The 16,525-nt window shown below is 37.7% G+C and overlaps 1 protein-coding gene across 6 annotated transcripts in view; it reads left to right on the top strand.

The window, feature by feature from the left end:
- The window catches only part of THADA (THADA armadillo repeat containing), a 362,400-nt gene that overhangs the window by 25,623 nt on the left and 320,252 nt on the right, over nt 1-16,525 (top strand). For all 6 annotated transcript variants that reach the window (XM_032239429.1, XM_032239424.1, XM_032239426.1 and 3 more), the window contains 5 exons: nt 2,896-3,019; nt 9,492-9,643; nt 12,969-13,176; nt 14,967-15,102; nt 15,386-15,522. In XM_032239429.1, coding sequence (XP_032095320.1) covers nt 2,896-3,019; nt 9,492-9,643; nt 12,969-13,176; nt 14,967-15,102; nt 15,386-15,522 — 757 coding nt within the window. The remainder of the gene's footprint in view (nt 1-2,895; nt 3,020-9,491; nt 9,644-12,968; nt 13,177-14,966; nt 15,103-15,385; nt 15,523-16,525) is intronic.

Raw genomic sequence — 16,525 nt, 5'->3', positions numbered from 1 at the left:
GCAAGGTTAAAGACAGGTAACTTGGCAGGCCCTGATAGAAGACAGAGCTTACCTATTTATTTTGAGAAAGAGGTAGATTAATAGATTAATGATACATTTGAACTATGACACACTAATAACTGTAAACATTCTTATGGATGCCCTTGGTTTTCAATTTTGTATTTAAAAGATAAAAAGCCATCAAACAAAGAATATTTCTATACAAAGGCTAAAATCGGCTTTGTCTTTTTAAAACAAAGCTTGGGAAGTCACAACCTGAACTTTAAGGGCATAAATTTTCTCCTGATTCTGCCACTTACTAGTTGGCTGACTTTAGTCTCATCAAGCATAAGCAGAATTAGTAACCTTTCTCAAAAGGTTGATTTGAGGATTAAATGAAAAAGCTCTTTGTAAACTATGTATCTGTCTAAAAAGCCTTGCTGAGAGTTATTAAAAGTGACTAGCTGTGGCTTATGCCTATAATCTCAGCTCTTTGGGAGGCTGAGGCAGGAGGGTCACTTGAGTCCAGGACTTCAAGACCAGCCTGGGCAACATAGCAAGACCTCCTCTTTATTTAAAACAAAAACAAAAACAAAAAACTCTGATACGAACATGGTGATGTGCACCTGTGGTCCCAGGTACTCAGGAGGCTGAGGCTTGAATGTTACTAGAGTCCAGGAGGTCAAGGCTTTGGTGAGCCTTAACTGCACTCCAGCCTGGGCAACAGAGCAGCGAGACCCTGCCTCAAAAAATTAATAAATAAAAATTTAGAAGTGACTAGAATATATATTAAAGCCCCCACTGTGTGTGTGGGACAGTTAAAAAAGTTTTTTTTAAATTAATTAATTTTTTGTAACTGTGGGTTCTTGCTATGTTTCCCAGGCTGGTTTCAAAATTCTGGCTTCAAGTGATCCTCCTGCCTCCATTTCCCAAAGTGGTGGGATTGCAGCATGACATACTACCTACTCTAAACATTATCATGGATTATTATGGATATTATGCCTAGCTTAGTTATTTTGTAGTTTCTCTTAGATCACTGCTAGGTTTAACAAAGCATATCTTGTTGCTTTGTTTTTGCAAGGGGTAAAATGAAATTTGTGAAAACTCAACTAGGTACTTGGAAACACAGAAGTTGTTTTTTGGATTGAGATTCTTAATTTTCATGTACGCATGGTTTCTTGGTCTGTGCTTATAGGTATGCATGCTTTGAAAATTAGTCCTTAGAGTCTTAATCTGAGTCAGTCTCGTGGTTGTGGTACTTTTTCCCTACTGGTACACCTGTGGCTTTTGGAGGTTGTAATCTTGGCACTGTATTGTCATGATTGTCACATTGTCGTAACAGTGGGTGCCATGCACCGTGTGTGGCAGGCTCAGTGCCAATCAATAGACTAAATGCTGGGGGAGAAGAGGCTGTTAGTTGAAAAAGACATCTTCTAGTCTAGTGGAGATAATTTTGTACCTAAATAACTGGTATTAGTATCTAGAGTACTTTTAAATTTATAAAATGTTAGATGTCCATGTTCTCATTTAACCTTTAATAAAAAGGCTGTGAGATAAACACTCTTATCCCCACTTAACAAGTGAGAAAGCTGAAGCTCAGTGAAGTTCAATAAGCCGTGTAAGGTCCCTTAGCTAGTAAGTGGTAGAGCCAGAATTCTAATCCAGACCTGCTCTTGACTCCAAAATCTCAGTAGTTCCCCACTCCTACCCCTAGTACTAGCTTAATGAAGGCTTGGTGATAAGAAAGTACCGGGGAAACTCGAGGATGTTTATAGTGAATGACATATAAAATACCTCGGGGATTGGAGAACTTGAGTAATGGGAAGTGAATCCAGAGAATCAAGTTGAAAATGGATCGTTTTCAATGATAGGCCAAGGGATTCGGAAGCTTCACTGAGAACCATTAAAAGTGATTAGAGCATATACTGAGAACTTACTATGTATGTAGGATACTGTGCTCAGCAATAGGGATCCAAACATAGAAATGTGGTCCCTGCCTGCATTGTGGATACAGTCTGATTGCAGGAAACAGGAACTATAAGCCGATAAATGACAATACAGTTGGAATGATACTCCCTAGTGGATGTATCACTAGGATACATCCACATTTTTTTTCTTTTTAAAACAGGATCTCACTCTGTTCACCCAGGCTAGACTGCAGTGACACCATCTTAGTTTACTGCAACCTTCACCTCCCAGGTTCAAGCAGTTCTCCTGCCTCAGCCTCCTGAGTAGCTGGAACTACAGGCCCCTGCCACCATGCCTGGCTAATTTTTGTATTTTTAGTAGAGACAGGGTTTCACCATGTTGGCCAGTCTGGTCTCAAACTCCTGACCTCAGGTGATCCACCCCCCTCGGCCTCCCAAAGTACTGGGATTATAGGCGTGAGCCACTGCGCTTGGCCCTTGTTGTGTTTTAATGTGAATACTGTTTTACTTAAAAGTAGCTTAACTAGGGTATTTTTCAGTAATGGTGCTATTCCTTTGAAACCTAGTAGAATTAATAACCTAGTAAACTCTTAGTGCTTGTGGGGACCTAAAGGATAAATCCCCAAGGTTGCATGTACTTCACCTGAGAAATGACTGCAGGGATCTTATGTAGAGTCAGTTAAGGTGAGGGCTGTTGAACCCAGCAAGACTCTGCCTTTAAAAAAAAAAAAAGTATACATATCTGTCTGGGCTGCAATAGAAATTATACTTCTTGTTGACTCTGCAAAGATAGGGTTCATTAAAGTCATGATATAGCTTATGGTCAGGGTGCCAACCTGAATTATTAAGAAAGTGAACAATTGGTATCATTTTTGAAATTTACTTTTTAAATTAAAAACAAAAACACCCACTCTTAAAGGGTGTTTAATACTCTAAATATAACCTATTGTGATATAATTATACTGACTGTAATTTTTTTTTTTTTAAGAATTTTATGTCATCCATTTGCAATAGTCTTTTTGAAGCATTGTTTCCTGGATCTTCCTACTCAACTAGATTTTCAGCTTTAACCATTTTAGGCTCAATAGCGGAAGTTTTTCATGTTCCAGAAGGTAAGTGCTTAATAATGTTTGGGGAAAGAATTTTTTTTATTTGCTTAATTTGAAGTTTCAGTTTTGTTGCCTTTCTTTGAGGTTTTATTCTTACCATATAATAGTTGCTTGTACATAATGAAATTGCCAGTAAATGACAGAAGAGAAAGAAACGATCTCCTTTTTCATTGATCATTATTTGCCAACCCCAAACTGTAATTTTCATGGATTATACTTATTATGGAAAGAGTTCCAGCTCTTACCTCCCTAATTTGTTTTTTTGCTGTTTTAAGGTAGTACCCAGTCTGTTCTTTAAGATTTAAAATTTGAAATAATAATAGCTTCTATTATATTTAATATTTCTGAGTGAGTCTCTGTGGTTAAAATGTGGTTTCCCTTAACACTGTCTGTTTTATATGCCTCAATCTGGTTTCGGAAAGACAACATGAGGATGTAATTTCCAAGTATTCTGGTTTAATGATACCCTTTGTTTTTCCTTCTGCGTGGCTCTCAAGAGGGTGAAATTTCATTTCCCTCTTTTTTTGTTTTTTTTTTTCCTTTTTGACAAGAAATGATTCTTTTTTTTTCCTGTACATGTGTGTATATGTGTTATAAAGTAGGATTTCTTGCTTGTGCTAGGTCTTCCTTAACTGTGGTTAAACAGGAAAATATCCTGCTCAGCTGCTCTTTCACAGGGAATGGCCGAAGCATCAGGTAGCTTTAAGCTATCATTGGATTCTTTTTATTTCATTATTTTATTTTTTTTGAGATGGAGTTTTATTCTTATTGCCTAGGCTGGAGTGCAGTGACGCAATCTCGCTCATTGCAACCTTTGTCTTCTGGTTTCAAGTGATTCTCCTGCCTCGACCTCCCAAGTAGCTGGGGTTATAGACTCCTGCCACCACACCCGACTAATTTTTGTATTTTTAGTGGAGACAGGGTTTTACCATGGTGACCAGGCTAATCTTGAACTCCTGACCTCGTGGTATGCCTGCCTCGGCCTCCCAAAGTGCTGGGATTACAGGCATGAGCCACCATGCCGGGCTGGATTCGTTTTTATTTTAAATCATTGGGCAAAATGTAATTTTTTGACAGGACGACAGTTAGCTGACGTGATAGAGGCTTGCTTCATTTGAGGAAAATCAGTTTTTAAAAGTTTTTATTTTGAAAAAATTTAAATCAACAGCAAAGTTTGAAGACTGGTTCAATGAATAGCCATGTACCCTCTACCTAGATTTATCAGGTTTTTAATTTTTTTTTGAGTTAGAGTTTCATTCTTGTTGCCCAGGCTGAGTGCAGTGGCGTGATCTCAGTTCACTGCAACCTCCGCCTCGTGGGTTCAAGCAATTCTTCTGCCTCAGCCTCCTGAGTAGCTGGGATTACAGGTACGTGCCACCATGCCCAGCTGATTTTTATATTTTTAGTAGAGATGGGGTTTCACCATGTTGGTTGGGTTGGCCTCAAAGTCCTGACCTTGTGATCTGCCAACCTCGGCCTCCCAAAGGGTTGGGATTACAGGCATGAGCCACCATGCCCGGCTGATTCCTCAGTTATTAATATTTTGCAATATTTGCTTTATCTCTGTCTTTTACTAATTTTATAAACGTAATACAGTGATCAAATTCAGAAAATTGAATGTTGAGACAATGCTTTAATCTAATATGCAATCTGTATTTAAATTTTGCCAATTGTCCCACCAAATGGTCATTTATTTTATAGTAAAAAAAAAAACTTCCCACAATTTTGGAAGCAATCCTAGGTCACGCATTGCATTTTGTTGTTATGCTTCTTTTTAGCTTCCTTTAATCTGGAAAGTTTCTTGTTTCATGGTATTAACATTTTGGAAGAATATGTCTCAGTTGGGGTTTGTCTCATTGTTTCCTGATGATTAGATTCATGCCGTACATTTTTGCAGGAATATTGCATAGGGGATGTGGTGTTCTTCACAGAGCATTCTATAATGGTATTGATGATATTGGATTGTTCAAGTATTCATAATGAGAAATATGATCGCCTTATTTAAGTGGCGATGGCAGGCCGAAAAATGGTCTCCAAAACACATCCACATCAAATCCTTAGAAGTTGTGAATGCAAACCTTACATGGAAAAAGTGTCCTTGCATATGTGCTTAAGTTTAGAATTTGAGGTGAGATAATTCCAGATTTTCCTGATGGACCAAAAATGTCATCACGAGTATCCTACAAGACAGAGGCAGAGATTTGACAAACGAAAGAGGAGGCTGTGTGACAGCATAGGTAGAGATTGGCGTGATAGGGTTACAGGCCGTGGAATGCATGCGGCTGCTAGAACCTGGAAGAGGCAAGCAGCAGGTTCTCCTTTAGAGCCTCTGGAATGCGTGGCCCTACTGACACCTTGATTTTGAACTTCTGGCTTCCAGAATTATGAGACAATAGATTTCTGTGATTTTAAGCCACCAAGTATGTGGTAATTGGTTACAGCATTCAGTGAATGCAGGAGTCTTCCATCAATTCATAGAATTTTAATACTACTTCAGCTTTATTTAGAAAATATGTTTTTACCTAAGAGTGATTGATTACTTCAATCATATAACAAAGAGTTTCCTGCACATTTATTGTAGTTGTAGCTGCACATAAGTGTGTGGAAAATAAAACTAGGCTGAAGCATACCTATAATTTTTCAGTCAACAGAGTAATTTAATAAATTTAAATGTACTTTAAAAATGAAAAACCTGAGTCACCTTCTTAATGAATGAGTTGCATATAATTGGGCAGTGACTTATGCCATCGTAATTATGTTAGACAACTGGGAGGTAATGCGAATGGAGTAAGCCATACTGTAGCTGTTACTTTTAAATGAGGCTTAAGAACTTGACTGTGAAGTACAGGATTGGAGATGTAAATTTCCTTCATCATCATTTCAAGAACTTCAGTGATAGGAATGTGATTTGAGATTAGTCAAATGGTTTCTGCCTTTCCTAGACCAAGAAGAGTAAGTTGCATGCATCTTTCGTATGTGGAATCAAATGCCACAATATTGATGGTAAAAAATTCAACGATTAAATACTAATTTAGTATTTATTACATGTCTGGTAGCCAAGGATATTCACTGTCCCAAACAAGGTGCTTCTTCATTTGGAGCTTATGTTTCAGTGGAGGAAGACAGTAATGAACAAAATAATATGTACAATTTGTATGTATTACCAGTACATTATATAGATACCAGATTATGTAGATTATGTATGTACAAGATGTAGATAAGTTCTATGAAAAATATTTCAGCCGGGCGCGGTGGGTCACGCCTGTAATCCCAGCACTTTGGGAGGCCGAGGCGGGTGGATCATGAGGTCAAGAGATCGAGACCATCCTGGTCAACATGGTGAAACCCCATCTCTACTAAAAATACAAAAATTAGCTGGGCATGGTGGCGCACGGCTGTAGTCCCAGCTACTTGGGAGGCTGAGGCAGGAGAATTGCTTGAACCCAGGAGATGGAGGTTGCGGTGAGCTGAGATCATGTCATTGCACTCAAGCCTGGGTAACAAGAACGAAACTCCATCTCAAAAAAAAAAAAAAAAAAAAGAAATATTTCAAGAAGATAAGGGGGATATATAGAAGACCTAGGAGGTTGGGGAGTGTTAGTGGCTTCATACAGTGGTGTCAGAAAAGGCTTCAAATTTGAACAAAGCTCTTAAACAACTGATGGAAGAAATCATGAAGGAAGTTAGAAAATATTTTGAGATGAATGAAAGCAAAAATACAACATAGCAAAATGTAAGCAATGCAGCAAAAGCAGTGCTTATAGGGAAAGTTATAGCTGTAAATGCCTACATTAAAAGATCTGGAGTTAATAACCAAGTCAACTTTCTACCCCAAGCAATTAGAAGAAAAGAACAAACTTACCTCAAAAGGAAGGAAACAAGATTAGAACAGAGGTAAGCGAAATAGAGAATAGAAAAACAATACAAAGAATCAGCGAAACCAGTTGTGCTTTTTAAAGATTAACAACATAGACAAAGTTTGCTAAATAAGATAAAAGAAAGACAGTACAAATAACTAAAATCAGAAATGAAAGTAGAAACATTTCTATTAAGTTTGCAGAAATAAAAATGATTATAAGACAATACAGTGAACAGTTGTTAACACCAAGAAGATAATCTACATGAAATGGTCAAGTTTCTGGGAACATGAGAATTACTGACTTGAGAAGAAATAGGAAATGTGAGCAAACCCATAACAAGAGATTGAATCAGTATTCAAAAGGCTCACAGCAAAGAAAAGTTCAGGGTGAGTGACTTCTCTAGTGAAATCTACAACACATTTAAAGAAGAATTAACACCAGTCCTTCTCAGAGTCTTTCAAAAAATTGGACTGAGGGGAACACCTCCTAACTCATTTTATAATGCCATCATTACCCTGGCACCCAAACCACACAAAGACACTGTAAGAAATGAAAAACGGCTGGGCTTGATGGCTTATGCCTGTAATTCCAGTACTTTGGGAGGCTGATGCAGGTGAATCACCTGAGGTCAGGAGTTCGAGACCAGCCTGGCCAACACGGTGAAACCCCATCTCTACTAAAATACAAAAAATTAGCTGGACATGGTGGTGGGTGCCTGTAATCCCAGCTACTCTGAAGGCTGAGGCAGGAGAATCTCCTGAACCCAGGAGGCCGAGGTTGCAGTGAGCCGAGATCGCGCCATTGCACTCCAGCCTGGGGACAAGAGCAAGACTTGGTCTCAAAAAAATGAAAACAAAAACAAACAAAAAAAACCCAAAAAACCAAAGACCAATATTTCTTATGGACTAGCAAACCAAATCCAACAGCATATTGAAAGTGTTGTATACCATGAGTAAGTAGAATTTATCTGAGGAATGTAAGGATGGGTCAATATAACAGTCAATGTAATACACCACATTAAAATGAAGGGGAAGTACCATGTGATCATCTCAATTTATACGGAAAAAGCATTTGACAAAATTCAGAACCCTTTATGATTAAAAAAATGAGCACCACAAAACTAGGAATAGGAAGGACAAGATGATGAAAGATATTTACAGCACATCCACAGGTGACATCATACTCAATGGTGAGAAACAAAGCTTTTGCACTAAGATCAGGAAGAAGACGCAGATGCCCACTGTCACCACTGCTGTTCACTATCATACTGAAAGTTCTAGCCAGAGCAATTATACAAGAAAAAAAAAAAAAAGCAGTCAGATTGGAAAACAAGAAGCAAATCTGAACAGAGTTGTTAAAGTGACAAAAACTTCAGGTGTCAGCTCTAGGAATTTCATCGGGTTGTGCTAACTTGTAAATTAAGATTAAATGAGAAACTTGTATGCCAATTTACATTCCTCAAATTACCTAAGCATGTTTTCAGTTCTCCTTAGGGTTTCACTTGTTAAATGTTTTTAAATGTTCTTCACATTTTGCCATGAAACCTGTTTTTCCACAGTTCTTGAGTCTTCATCCTAGAATTAAGTGGATTCAGTGATTGCCATCATAGTTTTGGGATAGTTTTTTCTTTTCATCCCTTGGTTGGCTGAAATTCCTTTTTCTTTAAGAGTTTCTGGAGATAAGTAGTTCTTAATTTCTTGCATATTATAAAATGTTTCTGTTGCTCTTACACTTGAATAAGAGTTTGATATGCAAAGTTCTTCTAACTTTCCTTCCCTCAGGATTTTGTAACCATTGCTCCATTATCTTTTAGCACTACATGTTGTTATAGGGACGAATGAAACCAGTTTAATTTTTTCCATTTTGTAGAGGAATTGAGCTTTTTCCCTGAATGGCCAAAAGTGTCCTTCTTTATCTTTGACTCATCATACTGATCATTCTGTGTCCGTTCATTCTAAGATATAGTAGGACTTGTTTTTTTTTTTTTTTTTTTTCTTGGAGACTGAGTCTTACTCTGTTGCCCAGGCTGGAGTACAGTGGTGTGATCTCAGCTAACTGCAACCTCCGCCTCCCAGGTTCAAGCGATTCTCCTGCTTCAGCCCCCCAGGTAGCTGGGACAATAGGCATGCACCACCACGCCAGGCTAATTTTTGTATTTTTAGTGGATACAGGGTTTCACTGTGTTGGGCAGGCTGGTCTCAAACTCCTGATCTCAGGTGATCTGCCCCCCTTGGCCTCCCAAAGTGCTGGGATTATAGGAGTGAGCCACCGCGCCTGCCCAGGACTTTGTATTCTAGGTCAAGTTTTATTAAGATTTTAAAAAAGATATGTTTCTAAATTTACTTGTTTTTGTTTATTTTTAGCAATAACTTAGGAATCTTTCATATATCTTTCGAGAGAGAATTATGGTTTAAAAATATTTTTTAACTTGGAGAACTGTAGTACTTATTTTGTCAATTTAAGAAAATAATAGAAAAGTTATTTTATGCTGTCATGGGTAAAGTATGAAGTGTGGTTTTTTTGTACTAATTTTCTATAAATTTGGTCATATAACTTCAGAAGATTGATTTCCTTCTGTTCACTTTTAAATCTTTTGGTTTTAAAAATACTTTTAGGTAGAATTTATACAGTATATCAGCTAAGCCATGATATTGATGTTGGTCGTTTCCAAACACTCATGGAATGTTTCACCAGCACTTTTGAAGACGTGAAAATTTTAGCATTTGATCTTCTGATGAAGTTATCGGAAACAGCTGTACATTTTCAGGTATCTGGACTTTTCCAGTATAAATGTGGTATATGCATGGAAACTTTCTATCAGCAGATAAAGCAATCTGAGGATTATTCATGCATTTGCCTCTGCCTTTTTATGTTTTTGGACTTCTTTCAGTTGTCATTAACACCTCTCTACTATTTCTGGGTTGGTGGGAAAGGAGGAAATAGGTAAGTAAGGCCCAAATCAGTGAGCTTTGCTTTTTTTTAATTGCTTTGATAAAAAGAGAGGTGTAGGAGGCTGTAGGTTTTATTGTTTACAAGATTATTGGTAGATTTCAGTTAACTATGGTTTCCCCTGTTCCCTTGGACATGTAATATTCGATCAGAGCACATTGCTTACAGTAACTTGCATTTTTTGAGATAATCTCCCTTCTTCATACATTTGAGAAACAGTGTAAAAGAGGCAGAGAGCATGTTCCTGGTTTTTCAACCAGGAATAGCTAAACTGAGATGGAAACTTACCAAGTACTTGAGGATAACAACAGTCCCTAGGTGCTCTACCTCATCCCCGACCCCTCCATTCTTCTTGACACATTGCTCTTCCCACTTTGGGGTAGGAATTAAAGGTGGGCTTGGAAGTGAAGGCATTACATGGGGATGAATCTGCAGGGAACCTCCAGACCCGGGCTCTCAGCTCTGCCCTTGAAGCTTCTCCTAGGGTTTTTGGGTCACCAGCAGAGTACTGGTTCTGGAGCTTAACTATGGTTTTCTGTTAGAGCTCTATAAGGGCTGAGGGTGCCTGCTGCAGCTGAGCCATGGTCTAGGCTGTGGTTGTTCAGTTCGGCTGTGTTTAGGGCATGGTAGCTTGTAGGTGCAGTGGGATTCTGTAGGATCACATGCTAGAGAGGACAGTGTCTGTTTCTGTGGCTTCTAGGTGGCTATGTAAGATCTTAGAACATCTATGTTTTTTGACATGGGGTCCATATTGGAAGTTGCTGTCCAGTATCCACCGATTCCTGTGATTTTTCAGGTATCCTTGTGAGCAGAAAGTTCCTTGGTGCTCAGGTTGCTAACTTTCATTATTATACACAGTTTTTAAAGATGAGATTTTTCTCTTCCTCTGTCTATCCCTCCTCGCCTTATCATTCATCACATGTCATCTTGTATTGTGTCTATAGCTATGCCTCATTCTTGGCAAATATTTTGAGAGTACCTGGATGGAGAAGACATATGATGGCATAAATGTGAAAGACCTGGCCCTTACATAAACTATCAAGGGGCTTAGGGGACCTCTGCACCTCTAATTTGACAAATCGTGCTTGGTATATTGGCACTAGCTGTAGAATTCAGGAAATGTAGTACCACATGTGGTTTGCTATGGGATTTTGGTTACACTCTCTGTTTGGCTTACAGATTAGTAAAATAGTCAAAGAAATAGGCATTCAAGATTTAAAAATATTAATTATATATTTGTATTAGGATTTTCTGAGGGACAGACCTAATAGGATAGATGTATATATAAAGGGGAGTTTATTAAGGAGTATGGACTCACATGATCACAAGGTGAGGTCCCACAGTGTCCGTCTGCAAGCTGAGGAGCAAGGAAGCCAAAGCTGAAGAATTGGGAGAATCTGATATTCCAGGGCAGGAAGCATCCAGCATGGGAGAGAGATATAGGCCAGAAAACTAAACCAGTCTTGTCTTTCCACATTCTTCTGCCTGCTTTTATTCGGGCTGCACTGGCAGCTGATTAGATTGTGTCCACCCAGATGGAGGATGGGTCTGCCTTTCCCAGTCCACTGGTTCAAATATTAATCTCCTTTGCCAACACCCTCACAGACAATACAGGAACAATACTTTGCATCCTTCAGTCCATTCAAGTTGACCCTTAGTATTAACCATCACAATATTATATTTCCAAAGTCTTTCTTTGGGTGTCCCTTATATAATATATAATTAATTTTTTTCGTATAGTTAAGTTTATAGCAGTTTTTGAATGCTAACCTGATCTCTCTAAGGACATGTACATACATGTTTTTGATGACATATTTTTCACATAAATGGCTTGACTCTACTACCTAGTTTACTCCCTTTTTTCCCGTGGAGCTATATATCCTGGGTCTTTCTTCATAGTATTCTTTGATTGACCTAAGATGATGGAACAAAGACATTTTAGACTTCAAAGGCTGTTTATTATCTTTCTTACTAATGGTTAATAAAGCAGTTCAGGGACTTAACTGTCAGTTAAAAAATGGCTTAGATGCTTAATTGGTTCTTTCTAATACTTATTTAAACTTGAACTTTTGGCTGCCACTTTTAAGTTTTTTTATTTAGATTACAGAAAATAAACATATCAAATGGTAAAGAAATTTAAATAAACCAGTACTTAAATCAGCACGTTTGATATTTGCTGCTGTGAAATTAAAAAACATCATCAAATGTTAGTAGACCTATAATCAACTTGAAATTGAGTTTATAATTATTTTTTCCTTACATTAGATAGTTATGGAATAATCCTGGTAGAATCAGAATATTATTGAACAGCCAAATCCTGACTTCCAGACTAGTGAACACACAGCTTGCTCGTTGTTGAAGTTGGGACTAGAAATCATGTCTTCTGTTGTCAGCCCAGTGCTTTTCTGTGACTGCAACAGCACACTGTCCTTTGTTGTGTCTTTAGGACAGGTGATGCGAGTGGATGTTTGTGGGAGATCTAGATGTGGGAGCTCTGAGGCGTAATTTCTGAGGCTGAGCTGATCACTGTTGTTTTCCACACACGTGAAGTTTCACCAGGTACACAGCTTCCCAGTGGGTTTCCAGTTTTCTCCAGTGAACTACCTGTATAGGAATGAGGAAGGGAGAAGGGCAGCCATATGATACCCAGGGGAAACATAAGCCCTCACAGACTGACGAACTGTCCTGCGTAGAAATAATGAAGATAGTCAGGCTGTGGTCATAGTAAAATTCTGCAGGACAAAGTACATTTTTGCTGAAGAAAGAGACAGTTAAAAAAAATTTTTAAGTTTTTTTGTAGTGGTGAGGTCTCACCATGTTGGGCAGGCTAGCCTCAAACCCCTAACCTCAAGTGATCCTCCTACCTTGACCTTCCAAAATGCTGGGGTTACAGAGATGAGCCACTGCACCCGCCTGTGTTTTTTTTTGCTGTTGTTGTTTTCTGAGATGGGGTCTCACTATGTTCTCTTGGCTGATTTTGAGCTCCTGGCCTCAAGTAATCGTCCTGCATCAGCCTCTTGAGTTGCTGGGACTATAGGCTCGAGCCACTGTACGCAGCTCCAGGCTGTGCTTTTAAATATTTACTATTTTTTTAAATTAAAGAAATCTTTAATTTGACAGTTACTGAGTCTGCTTTATTCTAGGATTCAGAGAAACTGCAAGGCTTATTTCAGGCAGCATTGGAGCTCAGCACAAGCACCAAACCATACGACTGTGTGACAGCTTCCTACCTGCTGAACTTCTTAATCTGGCAGGATGCTCTACCGTCATCCTTGTCTGCCCACGTAACTCAGCTTGCTTGTGGTGATGGAGATAGGTCTGCTGCTGTGGTGGAAAGGAACACACTAATGGGTTTGTATTGATGTTTTGCTCTTATCAAAACCAATATCTTACTCTCTCAGTATTCATTTGTTTCGACTATCTGATGGTTAAACATATACTTTTGTTTTTTTATTTAAAAGTTTATCAGCATATAAAAGTACCATGGGTTCTTATTATGCAAATAAACAGTTTACTCAGCTGTAATACTTTTGTCTAAACAGGATTTATGTTGAACAAGTACATATACAAATGTATATTAATAAAGCTCTTCTTAAATGAGAATGACTTCTTTTTCCAACAAAAATGTGCGTTTGTTCCTGTATAAGTTATACTGTGACTAGAGAGAGACCATCTTCATTATTTTTATATAGGCAGAGTTCCTTTGTTTATCAGGGTTTATGTTTTAGTGAACTGTCACACCGTTGCCCTTTATGCTTCCCAGATAGCCAGTTCCAAAACCTAGGGTCTGAGATGGTTCAGATCTAATGATTTTCAACAAATATTTCTTGAGGATTAATGTACTTAATTTTATGCTAGTCTGTCTTCATTTTGGAATTGTACTAGAAATAAGGACAGATAGGGATTTTTTTTTTTTTTAATAGGAAAGGGAGATCAGATATAGAAAGAAAGTTAAAAATGATTATTTCTGAGATGGTAGAAATAGCCATGAAAAAGAGAACTAGTAATGGGAGAAAAAGAGGAGGCTATGAGTAGTTCTGGTGGGAATGTGGCCAGAGATCTGGAGATAGATGACAGTACCATGGAGGATGACACTTGCCTGCTTGAATTCCTTCACGGCTGTACTTAAAAGGAGACCCATTTGAGAAGTGGGAAGAGGACTGCAGTTGAGGTGAATAGGGAGTCCATGCCTCACATAAAGGCTTTCAATTCAAGATACTTTAGGACTTTATGAGATATTTCAAACATACAAAGAATATTTACATGTAGAAGGCTTAAATATATATACATATATATACATGTAATTTATATAAATAATATGTAAAAAATTCAAAAGTTTTGTTCACAAGCTCGGTGATCACACTTAGCTTAAGTCATACAATAGCATCCATATCTTTGAAACCTTTCCTTTATCATAGCTGCGCTTTTTGTTAATTTTTAATCTTGTTTTTCTTTATGATATTGCCTCTGGTATATATACTATTAAAAATATTCAGTTTACATGATACAGAATTTTATCTCAGTTGTACTTTATATATTATACAAATTTACCACAATTTATGAATCCGTTCTCCTGTTGATGGACTTTTTTTCCCTAAATAAATAATGCCAGTGTAAACATTCTCACGTAGGTCTTCTACATGTCGATTGAGTGTCTGTAATCCAATATCTGAAATGCTCCAAAATCCAAAGCATTTTGAGTACCAACATGACACTCAAAGGAAATGCTCATTGGAGCATTTTGGATTTTGGATTTTCACATTTGGGGTGTTCAAAGTATGACGCAGATATTTCAAAATCTGAAACTTTTTTTTTTCTTTTTTAATTTGAAAGGCCTCTGCTTCCCAGTTAGCACATGCCAAAGCCTTGGGTTTGATACCCTTGCCAGAGGATGTTTTGGAGGAAGGACTAAGAGTGAATGCTGTAATGGGTACAGGCAGTTTAGGGAAAGACATTCCGTTCTGCCTTAACTAGAAATGAGCAACCTTGCTGGATAACCTTTAAAGATCTCTTTTTGATTAAAAAACTCTAGTGTAAAGTTCTTTTGTGTTGCGTATATTAATGGGAACTGTTGTGCTGTTTGCACATTTATAAATGTTTTAGAACTGATATTACTTTGATTTTGTGTTTGCTTTTTCTAGTTATCAAATGCTTGATGGAAATTCTTGAGGAAGAAGTGTCTCAGGCTGAAAATTCTCTGCTTCAGGCAGCAGCATCATTTCCAATGTATGGGCGAGTCCACTGTATAACAGGAGCATTGCAGAAGTTACCTATAAAGTAAGTACTTCCACAGCTGTCTCCTGTCTCAGAAATCCATTTGTTTCTGAGCTTTAACTTCTTACTGGAATGTGTCCTGGGAAAGGAATGTAGTCTATTGCTTTGAATAAAATTGAAAATCAGATTTAAAAACATACATATCTGTATATATTTTTATGTCTCATATATTTTCTATATTGCACAGTTTTGAAACACAAATTCAACCCCTTTTATCTAATAATTTCCATTTTTAAAATCTGATTTTTTGCTTTTAGTATAAATTTCCATAATGTCCTTGTTGCAGCAGCCTGCAGTTGGTGGGTGAGTGGAAACCTGTGGTAGAGAGGCTCCTTTTGATGTCCTACAGGCTTTCTGCTGTGGTGTCTCCAGTCATTCAGAGCTCATCGCCTGAAGGTCTCATCCCAATGGACACTGATTCAGGTCAGCAAATGAAGAAGACAGTCTAGAGTGCTGTGGTTTGATTATCTTGTCTTTTTTTTTTTTTTCCTAATTACTTCTTTGTGGAGATATGAAAGCTAAATTGCAGAGAAAATAATAAAAATTATTATTTGTGGCATTTCTGCTTTTTAGCAATAGTTTTAACTATTAAAAGGTAGCAAAAGAAAAAAACCAAAAAAACTCAAACCAGGGATGAGCAAGGTACCTCCTACCCCAGGGTAACTTGAGTTATATAATACTATATAAGTTGAGCATCCCAAATCAGAAAGTTGGAAATACGAAATGCTCTAGAATTGGAAACTTTTTGAACACCAGTGGGATGCTCAAAAGAAATGCTTATTAGAGCATCTCGATTTTGGATTTTCAGATTAGGGATGCTCAGCCGTGCACATATTCCAATATCCAAAAAAATCTGAAATTCAAAACATTTTTGGTCCCGAGCATTTCAGGTAAGTGATACTTAACCTGTACTAAAATGGAGTGTCCCTCTTTATATACAGAAAAATCATGAAATAAATTTACATTTGGTGTTGAAATAAAGTTTGTAAATGTATTGTAGAGTGCAAATGAGAAGCTTGTATTAGAAAAACTGAGTGTATCATAAACACGCACTATACAATACACTGAATATCTTGGGCTGATAATTAAGGTAATGTGGAGTTATGTGTTTTGGATTGAGAATATTTGGTTTTTGTTCCTTCCTAAAAATGAGTTAGAAGATTGGTGATGGTTCATGATACCAAGACACACTTATGGATCCTGATTATTTTATTTAATTAATTTTTTTTGGTAGAGATGGGATCTTCCTGTGTTGCACAGGCTGCTCTTGAACTCCTGACCTCAAGCAATCCTTCTGCCTTGGTCTCCCAAAGCACTGGGATTACAGGTGCGAGCCGCTGTGCTGGCCTTAAATACCAAATTTTGATGCTTTGGATTTTCTGCTTGAGCAGTGCATAAGAATAAGGAACATGCAGTCATATAGCTA

This window comes from Sapajus apella, unplaced genomic scaffold, assembly GCF_009761245.1.
Source record: "Sapajus apella isolate SASKATOON/1434 unplaced genomic scaffold, GSC_monkey_1.0 scaffold44, whole genome shotgun sequence".
NCBI lineage: Eukaryota > Metazoa > Chordata > Mammalia > Primates > Cebidae > Sapajus > Sapajus apella.
This window is presented reverse-complemented; position numbering and strand designations above follow the sequence as displayed.